The sequence below is a fragment of the Motacilla alba genome, chromosome 7 (genome assembly GCF_015832195.1).
Source record: "Motacilla alba alba isolate MOTALB_02 chromosome 7, Motacilla_alba_V1.0_pri, whole genome shotgun sequence".
Classification (NCBI taxonomy): Eukaryota; Metazoa; Chordata; class Aves; order Passeriformes; family Motacillidae; genus Motacilla; species Motacilla alba.
The window spans coordinates 4,097,987-4,119,021 of NC_052022.1; the positions used below are offsets into that span (position 1 = coordinate 4,097,987).

Sequence of the window (21,035 nt, forward strand, 5' to 3'; positions counted from 1 at the left end):
AGCGTTATTCTTGTGAATAAGTAATACAGAAATTCATAAAAGGCTCAAATGTATTAATAGTTCTATTGAAGATTATATACTGTAGGCTGCATAAACAGAAAATGCAAAAATTCATTAGTTATTAAGTGCTTGTGTGCTTTTACAACCCTCAGCAAGCCAGCGTCCTTGTTATTTCAGAGAAATAAATGTAGCGTTCCGTTTCGAGGCAAGAATCAAATGACATTTTTGTGCAACAACCTTGTTTATCTGACATTTTTTAGTAGATTTGCATACATATTTTTATATCCTTCAGAGAAAGGAATGTCTAGCTAGCTGCTGACTGCCTAAAACCTGTAGAGATGCCTGAGCAAATGAAGTTGAAATTGCTACATCTTAATTAATAAAGGTAACAGCCAAAACAAATACATACCAATCTGTCAATTGCATTTTTGATAGCGTGGAACCAATCCAATACGAGAAAGTCGGTATCCGACTGGAGGAGGAACTCATTTCCTGACACTGTCGTGATCTGGGGAAGGCATGGGCACACACAGGTGAGTAAAGCACACCCCAGGCAGATGATTTTCCTCTGTTTTCCCTCCCGTTCCCCCCAAATGCTTGTTCTTTTTACTGAGATTTGTCTGCTGGAGTGCCGAGTTACCGAGGAGTTCTGAACCTCTGTCTGAAAACTGTTTTGAATATGTCAAAACAAACGAGATATTGTCTCAGCAATGCAACCACAGAACACAAATAGTGCAGAAATAACGGGTATGTGACAAAAGTTAAGAAAAGCCAGGAAACTCGGTGCAACGAGACACAGTTCAAGGGAAATCAAAGCACCCTGACAAGAAGTGAATGCATCAGGAAAATTATTTCCTGCCACTTGCAGTTTCCATTTATATTTTACTAATATTGGTTTTTGTGTCTGGTACCTCCATTCTTGAATTTGCACATTTATTATTTACCTATGATTCCCCACTTCCAAACATTTTGGTAAAATTGATAATGTCACTCTTTCACATTAAAAAAAGAAATTATCATCAAAGATGGCTGCAGCAGAGTAATTAGGAGCCCATTTATCATGAAAAAAAAAATCCCCAGTTTGTCTGAATAGAAGTCGATTTACATTTTTGACCCACTCACTGGGAATATTTATCAAAAGAATATTCAATCCCCTGGTAATGCTTTTTCACTGCCTAACCTAATATTTGGTGGAAATATGTATGTATATGCTGTAGGTCTGAACTTCTGTAAACCACTGGGATAATAATGATACATAATTTTTTTTTTACACACACAAATATATATATATGCGTGTGTATATATATATATATTTTATATATATATATATTATATATATATATATATTTCACCAGAGGAAATCTCCAGGTGTTTCACACAACAGGTTGAAGCAACCATTTCACAGATGGCAAAACTGAGGCCCAGAGCTGTGCAGTGCTTTGTCCCAGGATTATTCCACAGATTCCTGGTGCACATGGCCATGGAGCATCATCTGGGCACAACATCCCTCTGTGTTTGCAGACAAGTCAACCAAGGGCTACATCACCAGCACTTTTGGAAGGGGCAGGAGCTTGTCATGCCCATGCTCCAAGACAGCTCAGCTCCTGACAGCTCTGGAACCAAAGTTTTATTCTTATTTTGCTGCTGTTAAAAGCTGCTTGTGCAAAATTTGGTGGTATCCACGCGTGGAAATGGAACATTTGGGTCTCTGTGCATTGGGGACGCAGGTTTAGTCTGAATGTTGGAATGTTCACTGGAACATGGATTATTTAGCACCAAACAGGGATTTCCTTCTGACCAACTCTGGGAAAAAGCAAAGCTGTTATGACCTGGCACAGTTTGTTTATGTAAATACATTGACCTGAAGTGCTGCTGTTTCCCTGCATCTCCCCCATGTCAAGAGTTTTTTACTGAAGCTAAATAGAAACAGCAGATCCTCACCAGCCTGGGTACTTCCAGCATCTTCCTTAAAACTGAAATAATACCAGGAAAAAAAAAAAAAACAAACCAAAAAACAACAACCTAATGTCACATTAATTGTCCTATAACCCTCCCTTTATTGAGGAAATGCCTGTAAGGAAGGTTTCCAAAGTCATCAGCATTAAGGAAAATCCCGTCAGTGCAGCTCCAGCGGAGACATCCCGTGGGAGTGCTGCTGAGAATGTGGGAACGCTCCCCTGGTGTGGGCTCGGGGCTGCAGGGCTGCAGATGTTCACCCCATCCCCTCTGCACCCACCAGGAGCCAACTCCAGCCACCCCACTGCTCCCCAAGCACCAGGGAGAGTTGTTTACTGGGGGAATCTCAATTCCCTCATTAGTCCAGGGCCATAACGTTAATCACCACTCACACACTCACCTCTGCCTCCACCAAAAGGAAATAAAAAGCCCAAATGCAGCTTAAGGTGAGCAGCAGAAAGAGATGACCTCCAGTTCTGTGCCCAGCTCACACAGCAAGGTTTGGGTTCAAAATGTATGATATGATATCACAATTTATTAATGTATACATGCAGATATGAATTAGACTAAACACAGGCAACAATTCAATCTAATGCCTCCCTCCCAGTATAAACAAATCATTATTAAAATCATAAAATGGAATAACATTTTCAAAGTAAGAGCAACATATGTAATTAGATTTACTGTAGTTTGAAGGCTTAAAAAGGACACAACATAGTTCAGCCTTCCGTTCAGTAAATTCAGGCTTTATTAAAATACAAGTATTCAGCACTGCATAAATATTTGCACTGTATGATATGCAAAAGAGATACTCCATTGCTAACAAGACCAAAGCAAAATACATGTTGAAAGTTTCTTTGTCTTGAATGTGTTATTTTGATAATCATATATTATCAGTGTTTTATGAGCAAATCTGTAAAAACAGATCATAGAATGGAGGGAAGAGAATTCATTTAAAATATACTTTCTGTAAGATATAGTTCAAGTCCTTTCCTTTCTTTCCTCAGACTAATCTTCAGAGTAACAAGACAGTTTCAAGAAGACTGCTACTGCTCTCTACAGTTTAAATGCATCCACTCCTTAATTACAGTCAGTAATTGACTTTGTTCTGCTCCATTCCAGTCATTCACAGGCAAGCAGTTCCAAAGGCTTTGGCTGGTAAATCCCATTTAATGTGCAGGTTTTCTATCCCACTTTTATATATTACCTCCTTAGGATTTCTGATAAATTACTCTTGGAAAGGATTGCTAAACCATATTTGCACTTTGAACAATCAAATTTTCAACACCCTTGGGAAAAGACATCAGTAAAGAATGCTGGTTTTGACTAAACCTTGTGATTGAACAATTTATGATCACAGCCCTAAATGATGTATAACTAACAACAAGCAGAAATTGTTCAATATTAAGGCCTGTTAACACACCATCCCTGTGTCAGGCACTGCTGAAATAAACAGAGGGGCCGGGGAAACAAATGAAAGACAAATCTGGAGGGGAAAAAAAAAAAGAAGAAAATTAAGTGCTCTATCCAGAGCTGCCAGACTCCATTGTGCCAGGTACTTCACTTATTTAAATACCTCCTGAAATCCCTCTCTCTGTGCCATCATTTTTGCAAAGGCTACAGTCTAGAATTAGCACTACCTTACCAGGCAGAATGCTGCTGCTGCTGTCAGCAATAAACACCCACGAGGACTGACAACTGGCATTAACCCTCTGGTTTGCCATGCCCTTCAGGATGGGGATAGGAGACCCAGGGTGCCTGAATTCCCTCTTTCTCGCTACAGCACCAAGGGGGAAAAATGACTTCAAAGCCTGAATCAACTCACATGGCAGTTCTGCAGTGAGCTGTAGCACAGCCCTGCTGCTAAGCATTGATCCTCAGAAAATATCAGCTCACCACAGGTAAATGTGTGCTAAATTCAATGCACTGCTGGGCTGCCAAAACAGTGTGGGAAGTGGGGAGGGAGGCAGGTGTGAAACACTTCCTGATATTCTATTTGTGGCTTATTAAGGGTTTCTCTTGTCACCTTACAGAGCTGCAAATGGAGGGTTGAGCTTCTTTTGCGTGTCACCATAATGATGCACCAAGGTGGTGTTCAACAAGATCCTATGTTATTAAACAGAAATGTACCCTTTTAGCTCCACAAAATACAGGACACCGTGTCTAATTAATGCTGTTACCATTTCATAATATACAAATATACCTTGGAGGCTACCCAGGATCAACGGATTTCAAAAATGTTACAAATTATATATTTTTCCTGTGCTAGGTTGTGCTCTGGGACATATTGCCGTGTCAGGACTTCCAAACCCTTATAGATCACCCTTCAGAGCTTGTCTCACAGACTTTCCTTTCACAGTATATCCATGCCAATGGAAAACAGGAGGTAAAAGAGATGTGGAAGAAGATCAGGGTCTTCTGTCCATGGCTTTCCTGCAAATTTGGTCTCGGGACCATGGCACCACTGTGAAAAACATCTCATTCCTGGTATCCCTCTAGTTCTTTGCCAGTACACACTTCTACAAATGTTCTTGCATTTATTTTAGCTGCAGAACAGGGATGGAGGCAATTTCAGCAATCCTACTGATAGACACTCCATGGAGATATGGGAAAGGGTGACAAGCTCACACAGCAAAACAAAAATCCAAACCCGTCTTATTGATTCACCCACTTCCAAGTGTACTTATGCATCTCTGGTGGCCACAACTATTATTTGCAGTGATTAACTATTTTTAGACAATGCCAAGAACAAACCTTAATACAGGAAATGAAGAATTCTGTGGGGAAGCAGAAACACAGAAAAAATTTTAGTGTGTACCGTGCAACAAGGAAAAAGGGAGCAGAGTGAGCAGCCAAGGAAGTGTATGGCTCATGTATAGCTCATGTGTGAACACCAAAAAACCATGTCACATTTCTTAATTCAGCCAAATACTGAAAGAAGCCAATGTTCAACTCCCCCTGAAACTGGGACATCCAGAAAAATTGCTGGACTTTCGAGGTGAGGCTTCATATAACCAACTCCAATGGTTCAGTGTTGGATTACTGGATGCTTTTGGACCATGGAAACTTCAGCAGTTGCTAATCCAGTGCAAGATTCAATGCAGAAAACAGAAATTTTTACGCCACCTGGGACTCACACAGCTTGTGGTGAACACTAAGTGATTTAAACTTGGATTGACAGATACCTCTGCGTGCAGAAATTCAATAAAATGTGTTCCTCTTGTTGCACTGTGCATTGGGATTGCTGCCCTTGATATGTGTAGGAAAAAAAGGAAATGTGAGTTGCTGGAGCATTTCTAGCTCCAAAGTTAACACTCTTCCCCCTTCCCACTGCTCCCTTCATCTCACCTTGCTCGCTCACAAAGTAGTGGAGTTTTTTTCTGATCATGTTAATCAACCTGATTCCCAAAATGAAGAGAAATATGGATTTTTCTCTCTGTTTTCCTAAGAAATTTTTCAGGATGGGGTCTAACCATGCAATGCAGGACACCCCATTTACCATCTGCATGGCAGCCACCAGGGCTGAGCCAGGGAAGTTGTGAAAAGAGTCAAGAAGAAAGGGAAAAAAAATAAAAGAAAAAAAGAAAGGATATTGGGAATTTTCTGTCTCTAAATATTCATTTTTAAAATAATTACAATATAATAAAACTTGAGAATAAATACATAAACCCTGGACATTCCTGTTTTCACACCCCTAGTAAAAGTAGAATTAATAAAGTTGGGAGACACTATGCTCCTTAGTGGTTTAATTAGCTGCATTTCAATTAAACTGGGACAGAAACATGCAAGTTTCTAAAAACACGTCAAAAGTCCAACTGCATTTCTGGAAGTTGATCTTAAATTCTTTCTCACAGACAATCCAGTCTCTTGGCCATGCTTATGCTGAATGAGTAAGCAGCCGAGAGGATAAATAAAATATCTCTCTGTGCTGTACCATAGTGAGCTGAGCCTAATATTAAAAAATGGCAACAAAAGAAAACAAAAGGCTCAGTCTTGAGCTGTGTTATATTCATACAGCATCACGTATCCATTCCATGAGCCAGCCTATCAAACAGAGGCAGTCATGGTTATGCTGATAGTTAAATTACTTAAAGGACTCTAAGATGTTTATGACTACCAAAGAAATTTCATTATCAAGCAGATTGTCTGTCTCATACTACAGTCTGGCTTCACCCATCTCGCAGTCCTTTGGATGTCGAGCAAAGTTAACATTGAAGTGATGGGGAAATATCAGCTTGAGAGAAAAGGTCTTCAACCAATCTTTCAAAAAAAATGATATTTGTTAAAAAATTTGGTGAGAAAGTATCTGCCTTGTGTTCCCAATGTTGCTAGATGTTAAGTAAATATATGCTGATTGCAAAAAAGTTGCTTTGGCAACTCTCTTATTAAAATGCATTTGTAACCCCCATCTGTCATGAAAGTTTTGAAAAGTTTGTTTACTTTGGAGAGCCGCCTTATCCAGGGTTACCCCGGCATACAATGATAGCAGTCTTCAGAAGTTGTGTGAGGAACAAGCCACTAGGGATCCATTTTTGTTTTAATTGGCACACACAAACACTTTTCTGGTCTGTCAAAAAGATCAAGCTAATATGCATGGCGGGTGTTATATTCTCAGCTTTTGGGAGCAGTAAAGCTCCCTTTATTTAAGTAATTTAAATGATAGACTGCAAAAACTTTGCAAGTCAGAAAAATGTTTTATTCTTTCTTTGGGAATATTTGTTTTAGGCAACAGAAAATGTTCTACATATCTAAAGATGTTGAACCTTATGTTTTAATTACCCTGTTTTTTCCTGATTCTGTAAAAATGACTGTGAAAACCAAGGATTGCAAAGAGGCAACAAACAGATCCCATGTTTTCACAACTTCTGTAATATTAGAATTTGTAAGACTGAATACTGCCAGATGTTTATAGGTTATGTCCTAAGCTGTGTTGCCTTGTGGTATGACTGCTTTGCACATCCACTCTCTGGGAACCTTTGTGGGGCCATCATATCAATGAAACCTCTTTGTATACAATGAGTTGCTTCTTAGTGAAAATAAACTGAGGGTGGCATTATACACATCAGTGGCTCCAAAATGGATTGAGATGTCTCAGTTTTGGTGGTCAAACTTACAAGAAACAAAAAATTTTAAAATAAGACTATATTGTACCAGTGGAGATGAAATAATTTTTTTCACGGTAAATTCCTGGGATTGAATCCTTCAACATAATTTAGCAATACAATAACGAACGCTGTGCTGGTTGAGAAGGAGGAATTTTTGAACCTAAAGTTTCCTTTCTTCTGTGCCATAAACTCATATGATATGCCAGTTTATCTTGAAAAATTGCTTTAATATTAACTAGGGGAGAATCTTCTCTCTGCATTATGAGACAGAATTTTTCCTTTCCTTCCTGGCTGTGACGAATCTCAGATGCAGAAGAACTCATTTTTATCACTTGTAAGGGAAAAACTGAACCAAGAGGAGGTCACAATTGACACTCATTAAGCCCTGAGAGACCAAAATTTCTCCTTGGATTGGAAGTGGAGCTTGGGCTGGGGTTCCAAGAGCTTCTCTGAAGGGAAAGAAAGGTCCAGGGATACCGGGATGCTGATTTCAATGAACAACTGATTTCAATGAACAACTTGTCATCCTCCTTTGTCCACCCACCAGTCCAGGTCTGTTTTTTTGCTGCCGTTGAGGAGTGCGAGAAGAAAGCACATGATGTTTGGGCCAAGGGAAAGGTAAGAAGGAGTAAACAATCTCTGCTAAACATCCAGGGAACATCCTGGAAAGTATTTCCTGCTGATCCGCTACACTGGTAATATGCCCTGTGAGAGAGAGCTGGAACACAGGGATCAGCCTCTGAGAAACAGAGGTTTGCTTCAGAGGATAAAGAGCAGAAAGGGAAAAGTGAGACAGGCAGCAGATGACCCTCCTGGATGTCAGCCACTTGTGTGCAGCCTGCCGTGTCCCCCCTGCCCGTGCTGCCCTCTGCTCCAGCCCCACGGACGCGCTGCCCTCGCCACGGAGCAGGAGGGGTGGAATTCTGACAGCCTTTCAGCCAAAGTCAGAGGAGATGGGAGTCACCAGGCTGGGAAAGCGAGAAAGAAATACCCCCACAACTGGTAAAAGCAAGAGATAATAATTAAGACACAATTCAGTCGTGTCTGTGCATAGTGGGAAGTCAGGGAATAGACAACTGCACATTTTGTCCACGGATGAAGACTGAAGGCGGTGCATGAATACCTACTGCAAGCTACTTTTCTCCTTGGGGTAATATTTTACTGTTATTGCCTTTGCAATCTGAAGCCATACATTACACAGCCACACACAGAGATATTGGCAATGGTTTCTCAGAGAAGTCCTGTCTTTCTTAGCTTTACCAGCTGGACAATACCTAGTGATGAATGGTTCTCCTGTCCAATTTTATATGCATGTTATAACACTTTATGATGTATGTGAGTGAGACTCAACGTGATAAGTCCTTGTAACAAACAAAAATATCAAAGGGAGAATGAATGCTCTGCTTTCAGTGCAGGCAAAGATATATATTTAAAATATATATGTGCTGGGTGTAAAGATTTCATTTTGTTGACTCTTATTTTAGCCAAAAATTTATTCATCAGTAGCAGAGCATTTCACAGCTACATTATTTGCAAAAAGAAGCCAGTACTGGCTTTTAGTATTTCATTTACTGGCACAGATCTCCTATTAATGAATGCTGAGATTGCACAATAAGGAAAAAGAGATGTTGCTATAGGTGTCTTTATACTTACAGTAACGTATTTGGCTGTGATTATAAGTGTTTGTAAAACTTTCAAGAATCGTTACTTGTCTACTTACACTAATGAGAACACCTGGTAAGTTTAGAGCTGCACAGGCTTATTTGCATTGAATTCAGGTTTTTGCATACTGTACATCACTTTTTGAAACAATTAGATGTTTACAGAGAAATACAGCCAACAGAAGAACAGCAGCTTGAATGCCCTCCAGCCCAAGTCAGCGCTAATCCTGGTTTGTGTGAAAAGCAGAAACCTGCTGAATTATAATACCGACACAAATTCAGTGAGCAGTGAACAAAAGTGTACCTGCAAATCCTCTGATAGCAGATGTTTCTTGTGGGGATTGCTACCTGCTGGTGAATAAAGCATCTCTTAAGAGATGAAACAGCACTACTGAATGGGATTTTCATTGTTTATTTACCATTTTCCTTTCATTCTGATAGTTTCTTTTTCCTTTTTTTTCCCCCTTTTTTTTTTTTTTCCTTGTGACTCAGAATGTGTGTACTGAGCATGTAGAACATGCGGTCATTCTCCAAAATAGCTGCATATGTAATTTTACTACCTTGCCAAAAGCCAATACAGAAACACAAGATTCCTCCTATTGCTCGAGATCCAAGACACTGTCTCTCCAGGAGAGGGTTTTGTGGCCTGGGGCAAGGAGGCAGGAGGTTCCTTTCTATAGAAACAGGTCTGCTGAAGGGTAAGTGCAATACCCTGCTGTGCCACGGCCATACCAGCTATTGTTTCATAACAAAGTACAACATCAAAGCTGGTCCACGATCTGTAGATGCACTCCACCAGCTGTGTCAAGCTCCTGAGTGGGGCAGGCAGGAAAATACACTGGTTATTGTCTCCCCTTGCATGCAGGGAGAAAACTATGCAGAACATCTTGGTTTGCCTCCTTCTGTCTTTATTTGTGCGTAACTATTAGGAAAAGCTAAGCAGGATGAAAAATGTTTAAAATGAGGCTATTGCATCCATTTCAGAAAACAAACAATTCCAACTACAACAACTGGAAAGATTTCTACTTTAATAAGTTATTTAGTTCTATAATAAAAATGATGCTGATGAGATTTAGGGCAAAGATGGATGAATTTTGCAACCTAACTAAATTTTAGTTTCTGAGGAGTCACAACCTAGTTAAAAAGCTGTTATGGGTAATACAGGTCTTTACTGAGCACAAGGGAATATGGATATTTCAAAACACAAAATCCTTGAATGGGATTGGGTTTGAAGGGAGATTAGAATCACTCTGTTCCAAACCCCTGCTATGAGAAGCAACACCTTCCACTAGAGCAGGTTGCTCAGATCTCCATCTAACCTGGCCTTGAACACTTCCAGGGATGGGGTATCAATGGAGTTCCCAAAAGACCAGTAGGCTATGAACCTCTCTGACCCAGTTCTGATATGTATTTCATCTGGAAATGATGGTATATTAAGTAATAAGCAGCATCACAATACAGATAGTATGGAGACAGTTTATTTCAAAGCATAATATCACTTAACTTTTGAAATTAGAGACTCTTATATTCTGAAAAAAAAGAAAAAGTATTTTTTTGTGTCTCCAAATTGTTGTGATAGCCACGGACAAGTTTTCAAGAATTGGAGGATCCTTGGATTTTTTTATTTAGACATTCTGGAACTGCACTGACAGCACTGGAACTGCACTGGCCTTTAAATTTATCAGCTGCACTATGTGGTACTGTAGTACTGACAGCAGGTTACTCAAAATGTTATTTAAAAATATCACATAACCAAAATATTTAATATCATTTCACAATAAGTGTCTAAGGGGAGCTTTTTTTTTTTTTTTAAGTGTCTAAGGGAATATAGCTCAGAACTCAGGGAATTTCTTACAATAACTGATTTTGGTCAGCCAGAGGTCATTGGGTGAAAAACTACAGCAACATTTGACTATGTAGCTCACAAGGAAGAGAATCTACTTGGATCAATTCTGTAATTTTAAAAACTACAGTGAAATTAGGAAAGAAACAAAAGAATCACATACCTTCTCTCTAGGTCTGAGTTTCTGGTGTGCATATACCATACACCAAATATTAAAAGCAAGTAAATTATTTTAAATAAACAGTTTTTTTGCAAGTATGGGAATTTTTTTAACCAGGTAGGCATTTCTCATGTATTAGAGCATTATTTACACTTTGACATCTGTCAGTCAAGCTTCTGGCTATCACACTGGACAATCTGGAGTGGCACACCACAATGTGATGTGGCATGCAGAAAATCTGAAAAACTCCACTTTTCCAAAATAAAAATCCACCTTCTAGTTTTAAATAGAGAGAATGATTACAAAATATTTGGCCATCAAGACTGTAAAGATTAAGGCTGGATAATCAATAATGTTTGTGGTTGAATTACCCACTGATAACAAGTAATTTCCTGCTACCCTTGAGGGGAATTGGGAAGTGGATTTGGGGAATTTGGCAGACTCCCTCTCTCTTTTCTAAATATGCTGTGTCTGAAAGCCTGATATTCTATTATTTTCTGTTGCAAGTTTTGGGATGATGCAGTACAGGAGAATGTGGGTTTGGGGTAACAGCTCATTCAAGAACTTTGGGACCTAAATATAAGGGAAGCTAAAAATCCACAAAATTCTCAAGGCCAGGAATGGCTGGGAATTTGGGGTTCAGCTCGTCTATGCCACAATCATAAGGCCATATTTATCTGAATCCCTTCAACACCATTATTTTTACTCCACGTCTTGTCGTTAATAAATACACAGTACACATTACAAGGAAATTGAATGGTTTAAAACACATTATTGCCTCCTTGTCCAAAGGTGTCACCTTTGCACATCAATTCGAGCACTGTGATGGTGTGCCAAGAGACTCGTGGTTATCCAGCAACCCAAACTGCAGACCCAGAAGGGCAATAACCAGAGCACCTCCCCACAGGCCCCTGACCCACATGTTCCTTGCCCTCCTCACCAAGTTGTCAGAAATTCTGGGTGCATTATCGCTCCCCCCCAAACTCAGCATCACATGACAACTCAAAAGCAACATCCAGCCAGTAACGTGGACATTGAACTGTGAGGCAAAAGAGAAAGTCTTAAGGAAACTGGAATTTAAGACCTGAGTTTCTACAAGTGTTATGTTTCCCTGTCTTATAAGCCATGACCTAACCCTTGCACTGTTCTGCTGCCACCAAGGTAATTAAGAATGCTATCAGATTCTTGGTTCTGACAAAGGAAAGCCATAAGCTACTTCCCAGAGATTTGGGGTACTAACTCATTAAACCAGAGCTGGGAGAGCTGACTCTATTACTCGTGTCTATGAGCAGAGACACGTAAGTGAGTTTGAACTATAAACAGAACCAATTACATTAACATTTCCCAACGCTTTCAAGAATCAGACTTGAAGCTTTTATTTGTTTCGCGAAAACCGTGATCCGCTATGCTAATAAGTCTAAAAATTGATTAAAAGAAAAACATTCAAAGCAGAACCTGGCAGTAGAGCTTCTTATGTGTTTCCCTTTCATCTGCTGGAACACGGTAGCCCTGATTCAGCAAGGTACTTCATTAAGCAATAGGCAACGTGCAGAATCTGAGTGCTTGAGCTGTTTGCAGTCACAAGAGTGAAATGAGCAAATCAGCCCGAGCAAAAAATAGCAGAAAAGTTATATTTATTCACAGAGTGAATATTTCAGGGAACAAAAGATATGTTAGTGACAGTCAGTAAGAGCTGCATGTAAATTAACAGCAGAACCACAAGCAACAAAGTTAGCTGTCATTTGTACGAGTAACAGCAAAAGAAAGCTGCACCTTCCAGCCCAACTGAGAGGAGACAATACTTCATCAAGGAATTAGAGGAGGAAAAAAACCAAAAAATAATTACAAAAAAACCCCACCACCTATGGATTCCTTCATTATTAGGAGCAAACCCACACTAGTAACCTTATATACCTACTTGGAGAACACAGTACCAGGAAAGAAAAACGATTTTTTTTCCAACTTGGCTATATTAGTAAAAACACAGCCAGATTACCTTGAAAATAATGAGGGAAAAATAATAACTTGGTAAGAAATTGTACCTAGCTTTCAGCTAAACTCATATTGCCAACAATCCCCACAACTCTTTTCTTTCTGAGAACAGATGAACTGATTCTCTATCACAGCCAAGCTCATAATGTCTGAGATTAACTAGAAGTCACTCACTTAGAGAATGACCTTACGAAGAATTAAGCCATAAATTAGATACTGCCAGAAGTTGAGAAATAAAAGAGGAAAAAATTGCTGGGAGTTTTTAGGTGTTGAGAAATTCAATTATACCATTTCATCTCTTATTGAAATGCAAACCCACAGGCTGAAAGCACAGAAACACACCATAGCTAAACAAAGTAGTGAGAAATACTGAAATAGGTGAGTATTTATCAAACCCCTAACTTAACAAAGAAGGAGCACTGATATCCATGTTATTTGGAAAGCTGCTTTTATTGAGGGAGGGAACAGGATCTCAGTTTCACGCTTAACTCCGAACGATAACTCATTCCCGCTTCTCGCTGCTTTTGCTCGATGACAGGTCATTCACCTCACTACTGTCATGCGTTACAAAAATTAGCAACCAAGCAAATGAATCTAGATCAGATCCTATGTTTGAACTTGCTCATTTGCCTCCATGCTCTATTTCCTGCTAGAAACCCGTTTGCTGCATCACAGGACCAACTTCACAGCCGACACGGAGCAAGAGAGCCGGAGAACCTTGTGAATTTTCCCAATGTATCAGACTTACAGAAACACCTGTGCTAAATAACTTTCTGCTGAGCTACTGTGAAAAGCTGCAGTGTTAAATAGCAATCACAGTTTCTGATTTTTCACTGAGCTGGTTACTCTTCTGCTTGAGTCCTCTGAGCTGTCATGTGGGGCGTGAATGGTCCCCATTTTAATCTGATTGCCTTTCTCATTATTCAAATTGTTTAAGTCATAAATTTCTTTATTTATCTCGAAGTATCATTATATCAATACAATGGGAGTTGAGCAGCAGCTGATAAAGTTGAAAAAAATCTGTTTATAAATGCCTTTCATTGCTGAATTGAAACTGTTCATTCACTGATTACTTCAAGATAAGAGCGGTTGAGAAAAATATGAGGCATTTGATTTGATACAGGTTTAAAAATGTTATTTCTCTTTTAAAATATCCCAAATACAGTATGTAAAAAGATGAATACTTTAAAATTAAACTTAGAAAGTTGCTGCTGATCCATCCCTTATTAAGGACTGCAGCATTTGTGTAAGGAACAGCTCTGATTTCCATTTTACAAGGAAACTATGCCCTTAAATCTATGCAAGCAGTTAAAAAAGATGCATTTGCATGGATACAGAGCTCATTATAGGCTTTAAGTGTGTTAATGATTAGATGGAACACTTGTTCAAACAAATTATTGACTCTGGTACTGAACATCCGAGAGATAATAAAGCTCTGAAAGCAGGTAGGGAAAGTTGCAATTAGGATTATTAAAGGAATATCTCACCTGGTGCTTCCCAAAGTGGTAGATAATAACAGTCCCAGGTCTGGGAGCAACTATCAACTACCTGCACATGCCTTCACACCTCAGGGGACGAAGAAAGTAAAACCACTGTGCTGTCACTCATGATAAGATTAAAAAAAAGGATTCACCTGTCATATCTTTAACCCCTTCACACGTGTTTGCTGCCTACACAAACCACTCTGCAGTTCTTCAGCTGCAAGAAAAGTCCAGGAAAGTGGGAACTGAGGTGTTGCTAATACTGATTTATCTTTAGTGACATCTCCATCATCATGAGTAGAAGACTGGAGATAGGTGTAGATGCTCCACTCAAGCTGGAGTGAGCCTAAACCAGCCAAATCTTTAGAAACTGGTAGAGGAAAAAAACCCGAAAGTCGCAAAAAATTTACCACTGCTTCTTTCAACCGAAATTTTAAGTAATTTCTGATTTTCCCCAGGCTCCAGGCAAGCGTGCACAGCTCATGGTATTTAAATGAAGCTCCCACAACGTTTTGTGGCAACACGGTATTTTGTGGGAGTGAATGCAAAACACAGCAGCAGCACCACTGTAAACTTTGAAACATTTCAGAGAATATCAAGCCCCAACTGCGCTGCCAATATAGTTTTAAGTCAACGTAGTAAGTTAAATTATGCAAGCAACCGTTTCTCACACGAGTAGTTCCAATGGTTTCAGACAAGGGCGATATCTGCGATCAAAGGAGGATGCTCAAAAAGTATAAAAAAGAGCATTTTCCAGTGCAAAGGAGGTTGCAGCACCCAGACTCGTGTTTAGGTAGGTTTGCCCGCGCTCCCGCGATTCTCATTTCCTTCGTGAACTGTGTTTCAAATCTATAATTCATATAAAGCGAGAATTTCAGTGTTTTTCTTGCACTAAACAGCCTATTGTGAATGGCTCCAGGACAACTCCCCCAGCCAGGTAATTTAAACTGCAGAACAGATAGGCAGAGACGTTATTTTCAACAAGGTCCCAAGGTGGCTTTCAATTCAGAAAAACAATTGACTGATGTTTCTCTGTTTGCTGCCAGGAAGCTCTATGTAGTATTTCTAGAGCTTTTTCTCTACTCTACCCAACATGTGGGCTCAGTGTCAAGCTGTGAGTTTGTAAATCTTTTTCAGCACTTACCAGAGCTCAACATGAATTATGGTATTGCCAAATCTGCTTTATGCAGCTTTTTTTACACGAGAAGAAAATGTATGATTTTATGGTCAAAAAGAAACATCTACATGCTTGCAGTGGGAAAATGCAGTCAGCTGGGATTGAACCCCAGGAAAAAAATATTTCCCCCTAAGCCTGCTTCTTTACTGCCTTCAAACTTTGGAAACTTCTGGCCTGTCAAGCTTTACTTGGTGTTTTTTCTCTGTACCTTTATTAACTATGTTAGCTAAGATTTTATTAACTAAGACTTTATTAACTAAGCTTTTATTAACTTAATGCCCATCGGAAAAATCCCTGCTAGTTTTGTGGATGATTCACCCAAAATCATGCATTATTTCTTAATAAAATACCTTCCTTTCTGTTGAGGAAGAGTTAGCCCAGGAGGTAAATCAGCCCTTTTGTTGAGGGCTAATAAACTTTGTGCGTGTGCATGTGTGTGCGTGTCTGAGTGACTTAATACCATTATAATAATATTATATGGCAGGCAAAAATATAATGAAAATGATAATTTGCCAAAAAGATTTAAAAAACACTGAGGTGTTACCTATCAAAAGTTCTCCTTCTGTCTATGATACAGCACAGATTGCAATCGTGACAGTAAATCTGGTGCTATTGTTAATGCCATGGCACTTTGGTTTTTGGCTTGCTTCAGTCCAATCTGTGACATGCTTGTGAATATCTTTCTTCTGTTCTGTCTGTATGGCATATGGATTTCTGGGATACAACGTCAGACCTATCCACATAACAAGTGTTCAGAGCACCTTATCATTTTAAAAAGCCAATTACTCAAAAAGACAAATGTGAAATGTTTCACATTTAATGATGAGCAAATCTGCAAAACAAATGCAATTTTGCTTCATTTGAAAAAGTTTAGTTTAACTGTAAATATTGCAATGGAGTCCCTAGCAATACACACCACGGGTAGGGACAGGCTCATTTTATGCATATTGTACATCATCACTGTCACTTAAATCTGCAAGATTTTCCATGCTAAGTTGTTTTAAATAAATAGAAAGAAATGAGATACAAAAGAGTGAAATATATGCTTCTGAATAGACTGTAAAAATGTCACTGCTAGCACTGAGCATTGGACACTTAAAAAAAAAATATTTTGAAAGTCTCTCCCAAAAAAACGAAAACTGCATATGTCTACAGAGGTAAAGGTCAGTAATGAAACAATTAACAGCAAAAATACCAATCCATTTTTTAGAAATATTTGTCAATATATAAAGAATGTTTTGTACTGCACAGAAGTGCTCAATTAATCCTGGTTTAGTGGCCGTATGTCAGATTCCCAGACTGAAATGATGTCAGCTGAAGAACTTAAATACACACAGGTTCAAAAGCAAGATTGTGTATAGACTTCAGGATGGCAGAAATTGCTGCTTTTTGCTGCAATACTAATACAGATCACGATTCAATTAAATTCTTAAAAATGTGCATAATATACATGCTGGACCACTGCATTCAAAACACAGTGCAGTAGATTATTTTTTTTAAAAGAGGCTATAGATGTATATTTATGCCTCCATGTCTGAAAATCTATAGGCACACACAGACCTGCCACTGCTACAGATAATTTAATGCTTGTCATTTATCCAAATTGTAGGTACTGGGCACCAGAGGAAAAATTAAAATGGTTATTGTTAATATGGGAGCATATTGGGCTAAAAGGCAGGGAGAACAGTGATATTAGTGGGAGTATTTGACTCAGCAAGACAAATGGATTTATATACAATATTTAAAATACATGGGAAACATATAAACAGATTTTTAATATTGGATATTTTTGTGAGTAATTTGATTTTTAAACCCCTTGCACTAAACTGAGAACATTAGTAACAAAATACTATACAACATGGGAAACTGAATGCAGCTGGCACTGGTAATTTTAGAAGAAACTAATCTTGATATTTATAACAACATGTAGCAAGCGGAACAGTTTTACCAGGCTGGGAATGTTGAAATACAAAAAAGTTCACCTTTCAGCTATTGTGCTTTAGTTCTACTGCACTGGGAAAAAAAAAAAATCAGAAATCAGCTGCTGCAATGCAAATATTAAGAAAGTTTATTATGATATATAGCCATGGAGATACCTTTTTAAAACTGCCTGTACATGTATTGTATTGTATATTAATTTTTTTGTAATACAGCTCAGGGACTTTATATGTACAGCTGAAAAATCAGTTCATAAATTATATTTAGAAAGCCAGAAAATATGCTGAGCTACAACATTAGATAAGAACCTTGTTTTAAGTACATTCCTTTTAGTGTTTTTTAAAGCTTTTGGTTTTGCTTTTGATGTTTTTTACCTGTAGAATGCCAGATATAATGAACTAACAACTAAAATATAAAAAAGGGTATTTCCCCCTTAATCCTGGAAATAGCTGTAATAAAAATTTACCCAAATAATTTTTGCTATTGCTGCATGTCAATAAGCAGAAATGTACATGTAAATCTGTAAGAGAATGTAATTCAGCTCACAATTTCATTATGGTATTTAGTTTCTACAATTTTGGATTGTAAGGGGAAAATAAACATTCATAAAACATAACACACCAAGCCATTTCATAAATTAAGCTGTAAAATATATTTAAATCCCAGTGATTTACATCAGAGGTTAATTTTTACCAGTATCTTTAATGGTCAGGAGTGATGAAGACAGAGGAATAGATGGTTTTAAAATGTAGGAGTTCACTAAGTGCAGAGATTTGAATTTGCAGGGAGCTGTGCAGGCTTTTAGCCTGCTTTTATAGTACGTGTTTTTGTTTTTCTGCTTCTCCCTTGCACACCCACTCACCAACTTCAGCGCTGCGCTGCAGATTTGAATGAAGTGAAAAGCTCAATGGGTAATTGTCAAAATACTTTCATTTCTCCCACTTTCACACAAGAACCAAATAAAGCCAGGAGAGTCTCCCGCTTCCCACAAACACCCAGAAATCGGCAGCATTCCACCTGGAGCTACCAAAGAGCACAGCTGAACCTCCCAGATCACAATCTCCCTTTTCTTTTTTTTTAATCCCAGAAATACACCTTGAAAGCAAACGCGTTTCTCTCGAGTTTCGGGAGCTGGTATCAGAATTGCGCACCACCTAGCTCATGCAAAAATCTGTTTATACACGTTCTCTCTCTCTCTCTCTCTCTGCCGGTATTACAGAACAGAAATGTCAGTAATAATCAAGCGAGGGTGCTGAATTAAAATCTGAAATCGCTAACAAACCGATCTGTACAAAAGTGTCAGTGTTAAGATTTCCAGACTGGGGGTTGTGCGACAGAACGAGGAGCTCAGACAGAAGAAAACAGCTCTCCACTCCAGTACTTTCACCCCGTTAATCTCACATGTGCTTTGCCACGGATTTCTTGCTATTTTATTTTTAACCTCTGCTACCTTGTGGAAAGTGGGCTATTCTGAGGGTGCTCGCAAGCAAAGCTCTGATTTTACAGATGGATGTAAAGCACTGTTAAATGAGAGCTTTAAGAAGGACTTTTTCAATTTACTTTGAGCTTAAGCTGAAGTGGTTTAATCACAGCTTGTACACATCTTCTTAAAAATTGTTCTAAGGCGGGGGAGAAGTAATAATCATGTAGGAAATCATCGCGACAGCTGCTGGCTCCCATGATCCCATTTACACTTTTAACATCACTAATGAAAACCTATCTGGGCAATACCTGTGTCAGAGAGGTGTCAGGTGGTCATTTGGCACAAGAGAATAGAAAGGAATTAGAGCAGCATTTCGAAAATGACTCACTTTTATTTTTTTTTCTTGGGTGTAGAGGGGTTGGTGGGGGATTTTTTTTGTTTTTCTTTTTTTTTTTTTCTTTTTTTTTCTTTTTTTTTTTTTTTTTTTGCACCTGTTATTCTAAAATTTCTTTCAGTTACATTTCAAAACACTACAGTTGGGATCTCCTTGCCAACCTGAGATGGCATAAGCCTGGGTAACAGAACAAAATGTGAGAAGGTCCTTCTGTCTTTAACGCCTGTTCACCAATGAATCAGCCTCCAATTAATCTGTTTCTTCAGTAGGAGTTTAATAAAAGTCAAGCACACACATGTTCAGTCTTGTTTAGTATTAAAGCTGTGTTAACATTATCTGCCTAGCCAGGTCAAAAATCTTATATAATTAAATGCCAGAAACCATTTCAGAATTTTAAGGGCTTTACAATTTTCTGTAAGTAATTGATTATGCAAGGCAGGGTAGTTTAAATTTAAAACAGGATAGTGATGAGTGTGATGTCACTTTTCATTATATATTTCAGAAAAGTTTGTTTCATGGCCAAAGTACACTTAAAACCTTACTTATTAGAATTACTATTTTGCATTCTTAGGAACTAGGACAAAAAAGAAAATTCAGCAAGCCACGTTTCCTTTCTACGTCATGAAGTAGAAACTGAGTAGCTTGAGCACATCCCGAATTTCCACACTGTCAGGCAGACTATCCTTAAAATCACAGTCTAGGTTTTGTCCTATTCAGCTGTGCCTATAACTTGGCTTGGAAAAGCAAGGTATTATAATACCAGGATTATACTGCACTGCCTCCTGGTGAAGTGAACCTGGCCATAAAAAGAGTCAAAAAACAGAGGCTTGAGTCAGATCGTACCTATGGCCCAACACAGGCAACGAATTTCCTCGGAGATATGTGAGGAAAGTCCAATCTCCAAATAAATATAAGCCCTCTCTATTGATTAAAGTTTTGCTTTTCACCATTTAAGCATGGCTATGATTTCTGACTGACAAAAAGAAAAGGCTGAGAGAGAAATAAAAACGGGGGGAAAAAAGCCCCAACATATTAACAACAAACATGTTGCTATGAAAGTGTGGAGCACGTCTCAAACTCTGTCCATAAAATCCACTCTTCATATCCCAGTCAGCAGCACTGAAGACACTGTTTCCAAAGAAAGTTACAAGCAATTTAGTTCCTGCTGCCACCAAATGTTCAGCACAAAATGTGGTTCCAGGCACTGTGCAGCATCCTCAGTCCTCTCACAGTCACTTTCTGTGCCCGAAAGTAGAGAGGTAATCCAGGCTTTTCCCCTACTCCATCTCCCTTTGAAAGCTTCCCTTTTTTCCCTGCCCACAGCGGAAAACCAGATGCACTTCGGAGCTCTCCATACACCTCTCTATTGTCCCCAGGACCAAACAATCCGTGGCATACTCTAATGACATAATGCAATGCATCACACAGATGACAATGTACAGCCACAGGGAGACAAAGGAGGAATCAGGAAATTCCTACGAATAAAAGTCCAAAGAAAGTCATACCTCAAGATACCAATAATTCCAGGTATAAGGACAAAGAAAAAAATGAAAATTTGAACTTGTGTGTTTAAATAGACTGGCTCGTAACATTAAGCATCTTCATTAGTTTTAAAGCATAGTAAAAATACAGGGGAAAAAAGGGTTAAAAAATGAATCTGAGGCACATGAGGGAAGGGGAAACAAAACAAACCAAAAAAGCTATTAAAAATAGAGCTACAGAAAACTAGGGATGCTTATAGCAACGGAGGACAGCCAGCATTGGGTAAACAAAGACAATTTTGGAAGTGGCACAGTAAAAATAGGTCAGTACTACATATAAGTAGAAATTAATATGATGGAAATGGTTTAACAAGCCAATATACTGTACTCTGTACAGTGCCACGATCATTAAGCTGGTGAATGG

The 21,035-nt window shown here is 38.7% G+C and overlaps 1 protein-coding gene across 1 annotated transcript in view; it reads right to left on the bottom strand.

Annotated features, from left to right (window-relative positions):
- Positions 1-21,035, bottom strand: part of ARHGAP15 (Rho GTPase activating protein 15) — a 320,771-nt gene that overhangs the window by 156,919 nt on the left and 142,817 nt on the right. The window contains exon 8 of the mRNA XM_038142951.1: positions 410-508. Coding sequence (XP_037998879.1) covers positions 410-508 — 99 coding nt within the window. The remainder of the gene's footprint in view (positions 1-409; positions 509-21,035) is intronic.